The sequence below is a fragment of the Dermacentor andersoni genome, chromosome 11 (assembly GCF_023375885.2).
Source record: "Dermacentor andersoni chromosome 11, qqDerAnde1_hic_scaffold, whole genome shotgun sequence".
In the NCBI taxonomy this organism is placed as follows: Eukaryota; Metazoa; Arthropoda; class Arachnida; order Ixodida; family Ixodidae; genus Dermacentor; species Dermacentor andersoni.
In genome coordinates, this window is record NC_092824.1 from 16,643,017 (window position 1) to 16,659,588 (window position 16,572).

Here is a 16,572-nt window from a genome sequence, read left to right on the forward strand (position 1 = left end):
ATGCGCATAATGCAGCCTCACTTTTTCCAGCATTGTGCAATCATGAAAAGCTCTCGGCCTCATGATGGTCGTGTCTGTAACCAAACATCCAGTACACAGCCTTCGGGATTGGCTCATCGAACAATATTGCGCGCCGCTAATGTAGCACACCTAATGATACGCACATTTCTACGTCTAAGGTAATTTACTCATAATAGGGCTCTATAACTTGAAGATATTCCAATCTGTTTTTATTCCAATCTCGTGACGTTAAACATGAAGAAGCACCGACGCAAGCATTGGGCGGTTACCTGCAACGTTGTCACAACAGCCCACGGAAACGCGCTCCTCGTTAATAGAACGTAACCTTTTTTTTTTTATTTCAAAGCGAGTATCATTGCCTACGTTGAGCACATTTTCTCATACAGTTGGCTGAAAAGTGGCGAGGAGCACGCTCAAGTGGAGAGGGGTTCGACAGGGCTAAAAGCCAGCCCAGTGAAAGTAGATAACCGGATGAAGAGGATGGTGCTGGCGCATGCGATTGATCTGCTTCCCCTTAACTTACAGTGGCTGGACAAAAATCGCGGCGGCTTCCAACCGAACGTTAAAAATGCCGCCCGAACCGATCCTCAGCAAAGAGTGGGCAAAGTGATGTCGTATACGTGCCGAAAGGGCTCGATGACGTTAAACTGCCACGGGAAAATGTTTATTATGCACAAATAAATCCACCCCGTGCACTTTGAATAGTTAGTACCCGAGCAATCGGCGGGCAGCCATCTTCTATTCCTTTCGGAACGGGGCAGTGTCCGGTTATTAAGAAAAAAATTAATTTTTGTTCGGCATATTATAGCGTCTTTAACGCGTTAACGTCACTTTGACGCGGTGAGTTTTCGCGGTTTTGTGACATCGAGTGACAGACAGGCGAAGTGGGCGCAGCCCGAAAACGTTTCATCAATGGCAGAGTATTGTGGCGAAAAAGCCGTCGAATCAGAAAAAATATTTTTCTTTTGTTCGGTCTAATCTTGCGTAATCAGTGTCTATACTTCAATCAGATGGGGCGTTTTTGCTGTTATCGCGACGTCGCGTGACAGACAGACGAAGTGGGGGTGGCCCGAAAATCTTTGGACCCATCATGAAGGACCGATTGCAGAATTGGAATAGAAAAGTTTTGCAAAGCGCTATGTTATAGCGCCCATGGTCTTAGAAAAATTGAGAATCGCATTAGTATACGCCAAAGAAGGTGAAAGCGAAAGCCTGCGCGATCAAGAGACAGTAATTAAGTTGGTCGACATGCTCATTGGAATTCGTTGTTACTTCTTATTACTTGTTTTTTTCCACCAAAGGTCGTGGGATCGAGTGTCTTAATTTACGGTACCTTAATTGTTTCCTAATTCCCCTGCCCTAATTAACATCAAATGTCGTTGCTTAGATTGCCTAAATTAACCCTATAAAGATTACCTCTGCCTTAATTAAGTTCGCCTTAACTCCAAAGGTCGTGGTATCAACTTCCACATAAGCTCGAGGGCTCAGCTCCCACCGAAGGACATGAGTTCGAGTGCCTCAAAAAACTCTATTTAATTTAACTTTGCTTTGTTTTTTTTGGCAGGATGAGCGGCATCGGAGCCGGCTGTGAAAGAACACGACGACGAACGCGCGAGCAGTGGCACGAGCCCGTCTCCTCGAGGCGAGCTCACCATGACTTTCTGTACCGCACACCTCATTCCGTCAGCGAGTGCTTTACATGCGACGCATGTGCTACTCATGTATGGAGGATGCCATATTCGGGCTAGTTGAAGTAATAGAGAATTCCAATTGCAGTCAGACGTTGCCGCACTCTGCACGGGGACGCACCTTGCCTAACTAGCTCAATTGGGTGATGAAAAAGCTAGTTGATGACTCTCGACATTTTTGTTTTTCCGCTTTATGTGACACGGAGACGGGAACACATAGACGGACCAATTCGCTTTGTCCGTTTGTGTCGTACAGAGCGCAAGAGAAAAAGTATGCCTAAGTAGGCGTGCCGGGAGGAACACATAAAATGTAAATGCACAGGTACATGGTCTCGCGTCGTTACAACTGAGGTTTAACGTTTACGCACGTTAAATATTTCGCCGAGAGTTCCGAATACAATATGTCCCAACATTTGTTTTTGCATGGTTACTTCTGCATGATGCATACATTTATGTTTACATACGTCGGAACATAGCAAATGCTTCACGCGCCTTATATTGAGGTCGCTGGAATAATTCTGACCACTCGCAGAAAAATTATATATGCGAGAACTATATATATGCGTATTATCCCATTGTTCCCCTAGGCATGCAGTAACCTGTAAGTGGTCATATCTGTGCACCCTTCACACTCCGCCCCGTGGGTGCATTCACAACACAACATCCTATCTATTGCGCAACGGCAGTTTGCTAGGTGCGACGTCGCTGCGATACCATGGCGGTCACTTATCGGCCTTGGCGTTGCGCTGCAATGCGCGATGTCGCGGGTGTGTTTACTCGCCGGAGCGGCAGCATTTCGATGGGCACGAAATGCACAAGTGCCCCTGTGCTGTTGCGCGCGTCAAAGAACCCGAGGTGGTCAAATGCGTAGTCTCTCACTATGGTGTGTCTCATAATCGGATCGTGCTTTTGGCCACGCAGTACCCCTGGCTTTAACAGTTTTTCCAAGTCATTGCGGGAAATGTAACTGGCATACGGGTAACGCCGAACAAACATTATACATTAAACGAATTGTGTGTGGTTTGGAGCATCCTGGAGGAGCTTGCTGTTGTTTTTGTTTCTTCATTATTTCTACATCTAGTGCTGTACTTCTTATTACGATCTTTGCAGCCACGGTGTCAGTAGTAGGCTTGTAGAGCCCATTTGAAAACATTACTTCCACTTTTGTGCCACCGGGTTACCGCCGCTCTTTATGAAAGTAGCCTCATATTAAGCGTTCCTTTTTGACCATTTTGTCGTTGGGTTTCGCAAGCTCTTCGGTTGTGCCACATGTGGTACCTTATCATCAGTAGCCCGTAAGTATAATATACTGTTTATTTACTAAAGACCAGTAATTTTTTCTGTAATTAGTTGCTAGATCGATGTTGTTATGCTTGGTGTTCACACACTTTTCGCGCCGATATGACTACATAATATCAGCCGCCCCACTTCTTACCGGAGAAGCGACCATTATAAACACAGAAACAAGTATTTGCATAGCGTTTCCTTCGTAGCTGCTTTGCTGCGCTTGTGTTTCTGCCCGTAAAAATGAAGAAAATATAAAAAACTGAGCAACGATGTGCCAGCAAATACTTGATTCATACCTCGAGTCTATCTTCCTTCAGCTGCCTCCAGTTTCCAAATAAAATGCTGGGCGCGGGTCCAGGAATCCCGTACCTTCGGAATAGACGCTGCTGGTGCCTTCTCTTGACCAGCCAGGAAATGCACAGGACAACCACAGTCGACAGCAGCGCTGCCGTCACACCTGACGCTCCTATCTCCATGACTAATATTCACCTGCCGTGCAGAAAGGTGCATGGTTACATTAGCGACGTGCCAAGTAATTTTTTCCTTATATATGTGATCATTACTTTAGTTATTTGTTTTACCCTCAGGGTACTTTACAGTACGTTAAATGGGGAAGGGTCAATTGTACATGAATATATAACTCTGATAATAGTCAAGGAATAATTGAGAAAATAACATGGCTAAAGCAATATAGGAGCAATACATGAGCAAATAAGCACAGAATTACAATAATATATACAATAAATATATAAGGCAACACGCAGAAACACAATAAAGAGAATGTAGTTACACAATGGTTAGACCAGCTAGTCAACTGCTAAGGTGTTTTTAAAATGTACGGGGTCGCGGATGCCGGTTATAGACTGTAGGAGAATATAACGATTGATAATTTCTTGAATCTTGCTTTTAAGTATGCACCAATTTATTTCAACAGCGCGTTCGACATCGTTAGATAAAAAATTTCAATGAAAGTAAGGAGTTCGGCGTTCATGGCTGAGAAGTTCGCTTTTTTATAATCTCGGTTAATGTTATAGGTTTTACGTTAGGATGGTCGTGTTGATGTAAGCGGGAAATGCAAGATGTTATGATTACTTAAACCCGGTAACTGTGTTACCCCTGAAGTGTTATCAATAGATGACGTTAGCTCTAGATCAAGAAGTGATGAAGTATTATGCGTTACACATGTTGGTAAAGCAACGGCCTGGGAGAAGCCAAAGTCAGAACATAAAGTGATAAATTGTTCAGATTGTGTGCAAAGGGGCTCTGAAAAGGGAGATGCGCATGTCCAGTTAATATGCAGAAAGTTGAAATCGCCCATTAATATAACTTCTGCTTCAGGAAATTGAACTTTGACTTGATTCAAAAAATTATGTAGGCTGTTGCAGAATGAACTCAGGCAAGTAGGAGCACGATAACAAACACTGATAATGAGCTTCTTGTAGTTGATGGCAACACAGCACCACAATAATTCTAAAACTGTCGTTAGAGGTACACAAAACGAATTTACGTTTTCTTCTATTGTCAGCATCAGGCCACAATCAGTTCTGGGTGTTCGGTGGTTGCGGTAGACAATATACTTGTGACTTGAAAAAATAAACTTCGAGTTAGATATTTTGTTACCCACGTTTCGGTTAGCCCTATTATGTTTGCATTTATATCGCTAATTCTGCTGCATAGTTAATCTCTCATTGGTATGATACTATGTATGTTGGCGTATAGCGTCGAGATGGCTGATGGTGCAGGTGCGTGGCCACCACCCCTCTCTTTTTACCTATTTATTTGCCACAGGGCGAGCGTGACCTAAGCGAAGGGTTAACGGGGTGAGAGACGTCATTCTCCAACTGCACTCGCTCACGGAAGAACTTTGTAAACACTGTCATAGACCGGATTATATTGATAGCATTTCCCGTCGACCAGTAGTGTCTTATGCCTCAGTTTAAATGGTTTGTTGAGGTTCTTGCGACCTCAAATAATTTCTTCCGTAAGGTGTGAGTCTTCGAGCAGAAATCTTCGCTGACGACTATGTTACTGTCTTTGAGCATATGACACTTCGAAAGAATCACTTCTTTTATTTTGCTATTGGTAAATTTTACTATTAGTGGCCGGGATTTAGATGGGTCATAGCGTCCGATTTTGTGTGCGCGGGATGTGCACTTCTTGATGACACGACCTATTTTCCTCACACCGCTGAGTAATGTACACCAGTCTGCTCATTTAGGCGTCAAGAACTCCTTTTGTACTTTATTCAGTCAGTTTACTGAGAATCAGTACACTAATTATTTATCTAATTATAAATATTAATTAATTAACTATTGACAGAAGAACTTTGAAGAACGCACTGTCTTGCATATTGTCGGAGGGCACGATTTGAAACGAAATTTGAAATGTGTATGCTTTTCACTCTCCAGCTACTTATCATAGCACCTTTCTGTGTGTGTGCACTGCGAACTCCCAAAATATAACTTTCTTATTTTGCTATAGCGGTTTAAATCTATAATAATAATAAACTATAAACTATAAACAATAATAAATATATAAATAAATAATAAACTATAAACTATAATCACATAATAATGCAGAATACGTGTCTTCTTGCAAAAACAGATACGCACAGGATCTAAATCCTTAAAATGTCGCAAAGTAATTCTCACCAATGTTTTAAAAGCAACCAATGACGCACCCACTTAAGGTATGCCACGTTTTCGCACGTTTTCCACCACGCGGCCGCGCTCTCACTTTCCTACCAAAGCAATATTCCCGACACCAAAGCACACACAGTAAAACCACTAATAGCTATTAGTCTTGCCACTTCCAAGCTACTATTTAAAGGCTATAAAGACTTCACGTTTCCAGCCGGTTGCACATGCTGAAGCACGTGGCGCCAAAGGATGCTCTGACTATCCTGCAAAATGAAATGTACACGAAACACACCCGCGCACACACCCGCGCATCTCATTCTTATTTAAAGGCTAAAAAAAATTAGCAAATTAAAAACAGGAGCATGCTCAAACCATGCACGAAAAACTTGTGATTTCGTCACTGCCACGGATCCTTGGAAAGCACGTCCGTTCACCACAAGATCTGAAACTGCGGTTCTTCTCCGTTTCCTCCGCCTATTGGCAAACTGCCTTTCTTCCTCGCATTACTTGTCATCAGTGTTTTTTGTGTGCATGCATGTGTTTGTGCAAGTATCTGGGTGTGTGTGCATGCTTGCGTGCATGCATGTGTGTGGGTGTGCCGGAGGACTATGCTAACCTTGATGATCCTTACCTTGACATGATTAAGCAATACAGTGCACATAATATTCTCGGTGAAGGGTCTATTTTGCATTTCACTGTACTTAAGTGAACCATCTCAATGCCATTTTCGTATATTAGGGCTGATTTGAACTGCTAGATGTTGTCCAGTGATTGCTTATAATGGTATTCATAATCGCAAAGCCGACAGCCGTACAATGTACATTAGCGAGTCAGCAAAACGAATTTCACTACCATGTACAAGTTAGGTTTGCACACTTTCGAATAAGTTGCTGCTCTTACGCACGTCGAACATGCTCGACTTCAGGCCTGATCACTGACACTAACTTTATTGAATTCGCGTGGCCTGTTAACAGCTTGCTAAAAGATCACTAGAAACGAAACAGTTGAGTATTTGTCGGAGAAAGCATGTAACATGTATAGAAAGTAGTTCCAACAGAATGATGGGTTAATGATTAATGATTAAAATGCTGGCAGGCACATCATTTTAATTATTATATTTGAGAACTCCTGTTCAAAAATTAGCAGGAGCCATCCACTAGCTGCGTCTCTTATTGCTACCGTGTTCATACAGACGTTAAAACTAATGATATTTCTTATCAGGGCGCTTATCAGGAATCTCCTGAACCTTATCAGGTAACTCTTAGATAAACGAGCCGACTTTGTTGCTGCTCAATAAAGTTATTGCTCACGAATTTCTCCATATTCTGAAGAAAGCCTACAGTTAAATGGCGCTGTACTGTTTACAAATAAATTTCAACTGAAAGATACAATGTCAATATTTGCCTTTACTAATTCAGCTCATAACAAGAACTGAACGGAAAGCCACCACGTAGCTTAAGAGTTTTCACGCGCTAAATTGGCGGAAGGACGTCTAATGAAATTGATATGAGAATAATTGATATGAACTTTTTAGCACACACTGCGTGAGTCTTTACAAACTATTCCGTACATTGCGTTCACTTCACTGATCGAAATGACGCGCGTTTCTAAAGTGTTTGGGTGATTGATTGATTGATGCTACGTGATTGAAGAAAAGAGCATTATTGTGAGGTAGATGAGTCAATGTAATGCATTTTTATCCTCTCTTTGACACTAGGCGTCTGTGAAAGCTGGTCCAATGTAGCAGTCCTAATAAAGTATCGACGTCTACGGGTCCCCAGTGAAAGAATGATATTAGTTTCCACTTGGCACACCCATATCGATAGCTGCAGCTTTCACTGTTTATTGCCATCTCGATTTCCCTCGTTGCTCATACAGAGAGTGGAGGAAACCGCGCACGTCAGGCTGCAGCGTGCCTGGCGGACACCCGTAGGAAGAAGGCGCCAAGCTTCAAGGAAAGGCGATTCGTAGTATCGCATTACAGTCCAGGCACCGGACGCGTACAAGACCAGCGAAATTCCACGTGACCTTGTGAAATTAGCGCTCTCCCTCTCTCTCAAACGCTGATCATAGGCGCTCACATTCGGTGTCGTATTGTCTCCTTGGTTGCTTGAAACTCGTGGCTAAGAACAGCGCACAAAGGAGAAAGTTTTCTGAATACGGCCCATATTTTATTATTATGTTTTGACGCTTATAAAAGAAAACACAAGAAGCCGCGTTTAGATGGGGGTGAAATGCAGGAACACTCGTGTACGTGCATGGGTGCACGTTAAAGAACCCCGGGTGGTCAAAATTAATCCGCAGTCCCGCACTGCAGCAGGCCTCATAATATTATGAAGGGTTTTATCACATAAAACCCAAGAATTGAATTCCAAACACGAGAAAAGAAAAGTGCACCGTTTAAGCAAGTGAACTTGCTCTAGCGACCAAGCATAAGTAGCCGAGCATTCCAGACACGTGCGGGTCGAGCTCAGCTCACCGTTTCACCGAACAGCTGCAACGAAATTGATTCACATGGACCCCGTAGCAGCACATGAAACACGCACCTTTCATCGCTCGATTCGTTTTCGCAACGCCGTCGATGCCACGGCTGACTCGCTCCTCGGTTACCTTGCGATTGTAACAGTACTCAGACTGAGGACACAGCAAGTGCGCACGTATCCGAGCCAGCTCTCCGCCGCACGCGCCTCGCGAAAAGGAACGACGGCGGGATAAGGAGCTGACAAGGCTCGTCTGACGAGGCACATGCGCGGGTTCAAGGACTCCCGCTCGGCTTCCCATGTTTACGGCCGACGTTCAGGAAGCGTTGCCCTCTCGTAGGCTCTGGCTCGGTTATTCGCTTGTCTCTGGGCGCATGACTGTGTTTCAGGATGCGTGAAGTTGTTAGGAGTGTGGGACTGGAGATTCGTGATTGCAGTTGGCGTCATTGTTGAAATAAATAACGATAATTTTTGACGTTGCGTGTTTATAGATATTTATGTTTAATTTATCTAATTTCTAATATCTAATTTATATTTTTCAGTTTGATATTTAAGAAATCGACAGCGATGGAAAAATAAACACTAACGTTATGACTTATGTAGAAATAGCTCTCTTGCAATAGAACACAGGTGTGCGAAAACGAATTTACTTGACGCCTACAGAGAACAAAACATCTTTCCACGTACAATTGATAGCGTTCACGTAAACATCCCGCATGCGTAATTTTTCTTTGCCAGGTGAAATACGCGCCTATAACTGAGCGTATCGAAATCTATGTCGTTTGACAAGGAGAATGCATGCTATACGCTCATTAATTAAAGCGAACAGATAATGAAGCCGAGGAAAGCATAGGGAAATTTAACTGCATATTAATTGAAATGTAGAAATGATAAACAAAGAGAGAAGCAGAAAACAATAACAACTAGGAAACCGAACCAAAACAAGTTGGAATGAATCCTGCTTCATGAGCTTGTAAAATTCCCGAACATATTACTCAACAGGTGACTGCTAAAGTAAGAGCTCCCTGAATACTACAAATTTGATAAGGTAATCCCCATACCAAAAACTGACAGCCCAACGGTAGTCTCCTCTTTCTGGCCTATTTCGATGTTATGATTTTGTGTATATTTTTAGAACACATTGCATTCAAACATATTTCGACATTCTTACAAGCTAATAAGCTCACTTATCAGCGACACACGGATCTCGATGGACCTATCAACATAATCATCATCAGCCTATTTTATGTCCACTGCAGCATGAAGGCCTAATTGGACATCACAGAATTTTCAATTCTGCGATCTCCAATTACCCCTGTTCTCAGGGCCGGATTAAGAAAAATGGGAGCCCTGGGCAAATGCGCATGCAGGCCCCTTTCCCTATACTGACCCCTCCCCTTTCGCCTGCTACACTACCGGAAATATGCCATGTTTCATTTGAATTCCACGAAATTAAGAAGAACGAAGTGCGATCAACGGGATTATTATTATTGTTATTATTATAAGGAAAAACAACAAAACTTGCTTGGAACGCGTGCTGTTGTAAACACCAACACATATGTTCACTCTGTGATTAGTCTGCATTCTTTTTTCAGCAAAAGCTAGGCTTTAAGGAAAAGTTTAGAGCACTCTAGATGAACAAGAGCATAGAAAAGACAACACAGCTCAGATGTTAATCCTTCTGAAGCTAGGCTTTGTTTGCACCACTAAGTTTAATCCCGTGAGGAGACGCATGGTTGTATCCGAAACATTCTTTATTAAAATTCAAGCATCAGACTACAGTAATCGTTATACCTGTTACTCTATAAATATGCAATATACATATATATATACAATACTTAAGGCAATACAAACACCATAAAAATGCACTAGAATACAGAAGAAAATTACCAACTGTAATTACAAAACATATTTTGAAAATATTTGCGTTAAAGATAAGATAAGCAAGGACGACACCAAATAAACGTGGCACTATCAAAAACCACAAAAATACAGTTCTTTATAAGCTCGCTAAATATCACAAGTAGAACAAACAAGTGACGAACAACGAAGATTTGCATATCTTGAATTACACTGCTCGGCGTTTCATTGGCAACGTGGAGCTGAAAAGCGACACAACGAACTTATTGGAACTATTCATGTATAGCGGCAACAGTCCTCTTTTAAAATGGCATCTTTCGAACCTTCGCTTTGGCGAAATCAGATATAGTCTGTTCCAAGGATAGATCGCGGAGGAGGTCACTTTCAATGGACATGATAGCAAGCGAGTTCACCTTGTCATCAAGGAGCCTCGAACGAAGGCGATTTTTTTTCAGCGACAACATGGAAAACGATCGTTCGGTCTGACAGTTTGCCACGGGTATGCTTAAGTACATTCGCAAAGCAATAGAAAGGTTCGAGAACAAATCAATAGGCTTTCTAATTTAACAGGGATAAGCGGGCTAGTTGGTGGTTGTTATTGGAATGCATCATGTAACCGCACAAAAACAAGGGACATTCCGCGCCTGTCTTGTGTGTTCCTTCTTTGTCCCTTGTTTTTGTGCGGTTACATGATGCATTCCAATAGGCTTTTTTTCGTGCAGCAATTTCATTTTTACCTGGGGACTCATGTCCTGGCACACAGAGTTGTGCAGAAAGTTGGCAAACTGAACGATTTCCGCGGAAAATGCTGGCTCCAAATCATTTTTGTAGGTTTTCACCAATTTCTCAGCCTGCTGTGCCAGAGAGGCCTCGCTCCCAACTTCTATCAGCAATTTTAAGAATCCGAACCTTTCGCAGAGTTCAGTGTAGGCAGCCTTTCTTGTTCGCAAAGCAGAACCTAGACTGTCAAGTACAACATTCTAGGTCTCTACAATAAACTTTTTTTCTACCTTGTAGCGCACTATCGCTTTTTCCGTCCAGGCGCTTACTCAACATGATGCGTTTGCCCTCATCCTGATAACATTGATTGGTACTTAGCGTGCGTGCTCTCTCTTCGAAGGTATCAAAGAGAGGTCGCAAAGAATTAACAAAGCCTTCTAGAGAGCTCAGCAAGTCTACATCAGTTGAAACGTCTAGGCCTGGTTTCTGAAGTGCTACGCTCGTTTTGCCAAAGCGCTCCACGATATCACTCCAGAAAATCGCCATGAATGCAGTCTCTAGTTTTGCCATTTTCTTGAAGAGAGAGTGCGCTTTGTTCCTAGTGTCACCATTTTCTTCCTAGTTCTTTGATATAGCTTCAAGGCAACACAAGACTGCATTGAAATTTTTCAGAATGGCCTTATATGATTCAGCGTGGCTTGACCACCTGGTCTCAGAGAGACTTTTCAAAACAAGCTGTTGGCTAGTTCTGCCCATGCTGTCCAAAAGATACCTCCATCACTTAGGTGAGGCAGCAAAGAACACATACATTCTCTGAATTACAGTGAAAAATTTGACTGCCTCAAGGCAACTGTCCACGCTAAACGCGCCAACTAAGTTCGGTGAATGACCAGCGCACGGGACGTAGACTGCCAATTCGTTCAGGTGATTGATTTCAGCTTGCAGTCCTTTGTATTTTCGTGACACATTAGTCGCATTATCATAAGCTTGGCCCCTACAATCATCAATTGAAATGCCATTGGTCGTTAAGAGGGACATCACGGTATCGAACAGATACAAGCCGGCGTACGATTCAATTGCAACAAATCCAAGAAAGCGTTCATACATTTTTCCATTTAAATAGTATCGTAAAAGAACTGACAGCTGATCAACGGGAGTAAGTTCGGGAATCGAATCAACAATTAAAGAGAAGTATTTTGCGCGTTTCACTTCGTCAACGAGACGTTCCTTGACAGCCTTTGCCATATGCTCTATAAATTCATCACAAATGGTTTTTGACAGATACGATGGGTGACCTTTTCCTGTGTTGACGTAGCGTTTGATGTGCTCCTCTAGAAAGTGATCAAACTTGGCAATGGCCTCAAGCACTCCCATATAATTGCCATTTCTCGGTGAACCAAAAATCTCCTCGCTGCCCCTAAACGCTAGGTTGCGCTCAGCTAGAACTTTAACTACAACGACTACGCGGTTCAACGTCTTTGTCCAGTAAGCGGTCTCAGTGAAAAGATGCTTAACCAGCTCCTTGTCAATTGTGCTGCTCGAGTTAGAGCGGGCGAGCCATGCTGTCACGTAGTTCCGGTGCTCTACGCTATTTTCATGTGCACAAACCTTTTCTTCTGCTCTTTTCCGGTCAGAAAAGCCTTGCGTGGTGAAAGCACAGGGCTTGCTTGAAATTGAAAATAGTTTGCATATAAAACAGTAAACGGAACCTTTGGACTCCGAGTACATTAACCAGTGTCGCTCGTACGCCTCCCCATTTACAGCCTTTCGCATGAAAAAATCAGGTGGCATATAGCGTTTCTGAATTTTGTATTGCCTTTCGGAACACAAACCTTTCTGCCAGATTTTGAACATACAATGGCCCTTTCTCAAGGCATACACTCGGAAAGCTGTCAGTAATAACGCCCGGCCACTTAGCAGGGTCACTTCGGAGAATCTCGCAATGTACCTCTTGCCGCGGGGGTGTCCGTAATTCCCTGTTGCCGCAATGAGACGCCGTCTCAATCGTCCTCTCGAGGCACACTTTGTAGGTGGGAACATGATTATTTGAAGCAAAACTAACAGGAAACAAGTGAGTGGGTTCTTAGAGTGTTGTTTCCTGGCGCTCGTCAGTAGATGGAGGCTCATCGGAGAGGTTTGGCGCCTGTTGATCAGCAGTAGTACAAATCGGGCATGGCGTACCGGACACCTGGAGCTCTGTGGCAGGGGCCCGGCCGAGTAGCAAAAGACGTTGCTGACTCAGGAACAGGACAGGGCTCAGTTATCGTCGGTTGCTCAGAAATATGGACGACCGTAGTTGGCACCGTTTTCACAGGATCAAGACAACCAAGATGAGTCAAAGCTTGCTTCTTGGCAGGAAACCGTGGTGATGGAGTTGGCAAGTCCTCCACAGAAGCACAGTCGGTACATGTGGGAGTTTGACACGGACTTTGAGTAGAGAGATCATGCTGCTCCCCGTAAGCTGCATTGAGTAGGTACTTTGTTATCTTTGGTAGCTTCTTTTCACGATCTTCTCTTTATAACTTCACCTTTCGTTTAGACGCACCACTTTGGTGCTTCCGACCAAGAATTGTCGCATGAATGAATGCTAATTGTTTACCGGGCACTTTGTCAGTCCGACGCGACCGCAGGTGTCCAACGGCGGCCGTGCCGATGACTGGCGAACGCTGCCTGGATGGTGCGTAGCTGGCCTAGAGTGGGGCGTCTCCTGGCAGCTCCTCAGCGGGCGGGCTTATGCAAGCTTAACCGGCTGCTTGGAGCTGAATTGCCGCCCACGATCAACTTCCTTTTATAGACGCGCGCCGCGTCGCTGTGTTACAAGCGCGAAAGCAGGCGTTCACATACGCATAGAGTTCCTTGTACAAGTTCCCTCCTTCTCCGTACAAACTCACTCCTTCTCCCGTTGCAGTCTCGTCTTCCTTTTGGCTAGGAGCAATCGGCTGTTCTGGGAGGTTCTCGATTTTTTTTTCACCCCGTCGACGCCGAGCGCGAGAACGAAGGGGAGAGGGCGCTTCCTAGCGCAAGCGAAGTTACGCGCGCTCCGTCGCCTCTGAGTCATCTTTTTCTACTCCTTTCTGGAAAGTTCGGCGGCCTGTCTGACCTACTTTTTCCGTCAAGCGCGCGTGGGGTGCGCAGCCATTAGGCAGGAATGGGCCCTTGAGACAGGCCGTTGTGTCGAGCTTTCCAACTTCCCACTTCACTCTTCCACAACCCCAGCCCGAACAGTGAACATTGCATGCCCCAAGGCACGTGGACAAAAGCACGCGTGACGTCTTCTTTCCGTTCCTGCCTGGACTCTGCCATCAGGCACATCATCTGCTATCAGACTAATTCTCCCCCGCCCAAGTTAGCATCACGGTGAAGGAAAGTCGAATGGGACGCACTGTTGGGAACTGCAGAACATCCTTTCTCTGAGAAAGACAGCGGCGGAGCTATTTGAGAGGTTAAGGGTGCCGCGATGGGGACGAGGGGCAAAGGGGATTTAGGTCCTCATACCACATTACATGTTTTAGGTGTTTCCCTCTTGCCCCTCCTCTCCAGAAAGCACTGGACAGACGGACTAACATGAAATCACGAAAACTCTTCCAAGCAAATGCACTTCGCTTCGTAAGTAAGAGGGCCCCACCGGGGTGGCGGGGTATTCCTGTTTTTACAGCTCGACAAGCTGTCTCCAAATGATCAGGCTAAACGCATGCTGTTCCATTAGGCGGGGGGTCCTGTCTGCTCGTTCTGGTTTTCTCGCTTCATACTTGTCGCCCGAAGTTCCGTTGCCCCTTCCGTTCCATATACTAAGCAGGTTAGAATAAATGGGCCCCCTTCTTGTACTGTCCGAGGTGAGGCTCTGGGCTGCAGCCCCCTTAGCCCCCCCTTAATCTAGCGCTGCCTGTCCTGCACCGTCCGATTCCAACTAGCGGCCGCAAATTTCCTGATTTCGTCCCATCACCTAGTCTGCTGTCGTTCTCTACTGCGCTCACCTTCTCTTGGAACCCATTCAGTAGCCCTAATAGTCCACCAGTTATCTAACCTACGCATTAGTTGACCTAGACAGCTCTATTTTTTTTTTTCTCAATGTCAATTAGAATATCGGCTATACCCCTTTGCTCCCTGGTTCAAACCGCTCTCTTTCTTTCTGTTACGGTTATGCCTAGCATTATTCGTTCAATTCCTCGTTGCGCTGTCCTTAACTTCTTCTCAAGCTTTTTCGTCAATGTCCAAGTTTCTGCCCCATATTCTAGATCCTGTAAATGCACTGATCATACACCTTTCTTTTCAATGATAATGGTAAGCTTCCAGTCAGGAGCTGACAATGCCTGCCGCATGCGCTCCAGCATATTTTTATTCCTCTGTGAATTTCCTTCTCCTGATCAGGCTTCCCTGTGGGTAATTGACCTTGGTAAGCGTACTACTTCAGAGACTAGAGGCTGACTGTCGATCCTGAACTCTTGTTCCTTTGCCCCGCTATTCATTACATTTTTCTTCTGCATAATAATCTTCAACCCTACTCTTAAACCCTCTCTCTTTATGTCCTCAATCATTTGTTGTAACTCGTAGTCGGTGTTGCTGAACAGGCCAATTTCACCTGCCAACCGAAGGTTGCTGAGATATTCACCGTTGATCCTTACTTCTAAGTCTTCCCAGTTTATTCACTTGAATAATTATTACAAGCGGTAGTGAATACCATTGGAGAGATTGTGTCTGCTTGCCTGATCCCTGTCATTATAGGTATCTTAATACTTTACTTGTGTAGAATTAAGGTACCTGTGGAATATGTGTAGATATGTTTCTGGATATTTACGTAAGCGGGCTGTACCCTTGATTACGTAATGTCTCTATGACTGCTGTTATTTATACTCAATCAAATGCGTTTTCGTAATTTATGAAATCCAAATAGGCTGATGTACTCTGCGGATTTCTCAATAATCTGATTGATGACACGGATGTTATCCATTGTAGACTATCCCTTCCTGAAGCCAGCCTGTTCCTTTGTTTGACTAAAGTCCAGTGTTGCCCTTATTGTATTGGAGATTATCTTCAGTGAATATTTTATGTGATACTGGGAGTAAGCTAATGGGCCTATAACTTTTCAATTCTTTAACGTCTCCCTTTTTTGTGGATTAGTATAATGTTCGCATTCTTCCAGTTCTCTGCAACCCTTCAAGTCAATAGACGTTTCGTATAGAGAGCCGCCAGTTTTTCAAGCTCTGTCTCCTGCATCTTTGATTAAATGGACTGTTATTCCATCTTCCCCTGCCACTTTTCCCTGTTTCATGTCTTGCATTGCCCTTCTAACCTGATAGCTAGCTATAGAAGGAGTCTCTGCAACCTATTCATTACTGCTTCTAATGGAGGTACCGTGGCTCCTCTGAGTACTGCACAGGTTAGTATGGAGTTATTCGACTGTTTTTACTATACATTCGAGGTTGCTTATGATAGTACCTTGTTTAACTTTAAGATCTTGGTTTGTCCTATGCCAAGTTTCCTTATCACTGATTTGAGGATGCGTCCATTTCTTACGGCTTCCTTAGTCTTTCTCACATTATAATTTCCGATATTCCTTATTTTCTCCTTGTTCATTAGTTTTGACAGTTTCGCGAATTCCATCTTATCGTTTGAGTTGGACACTTTCATTCTTGGTAATTGCTTTATTAGGTCCTTTTTTCTTTGGGAGAGCTTGCCTACTGGTTGCCTTGGTGCCTTACCTGCCACTTCAATTGCTGCCTCTGAAGCCGGCCTAGTTACTGTTTGATTCATTACCTCTATGTGATCTTCATGTCTCTGTTGTAAGGCTGCATATTTGTTCGGAAGTAGCAGTCTGAAGTGGTCTCGTTTTACCCCTACTGCGCCTAGGTTGGCCTGTTTCTTCCTGACCAATTTTAC

At 43.9% G+C, this 16,572-nt stretch overlaps 1 protein-coding gene across 3 annotated transcripts in view; it reads right to left on the reverse strand.

Annotated features, from left to right (window-relative positions):
* Window positions 1-16,572, reverse strand: part of LOC126517576 (cytochrome P450 3A8-like) — a 45,015-nt gene that overhangs the window by 8,844 nt on the left and 19,599 nt on the right. For 2 of the 3 annotated variants that reach the window (XM_050167332.3, XM_055064533.2), the window contains exons 1-2: window positions 8,182-8,322; window positions 3,293-3,485 (exon numbers count right to left, since the gene is read on the reverse strand). In XM_050167332.3, coding sequence (XP_050023289.1) covers window positions 3,293-3,472 — 180 coding nt within the window. In that variant the 5' untranslated portion in view covers window positions 3,473-3,485; window positions 8,182-8,322. Of the gene's footprint in view, window positions 1-3,292; window positions 3,486-8,181; window positions 8,323-16,572 lie in introns of those variants that run through there. The other variant, XM_055064534.2, reaches the window with a different exon arrangement.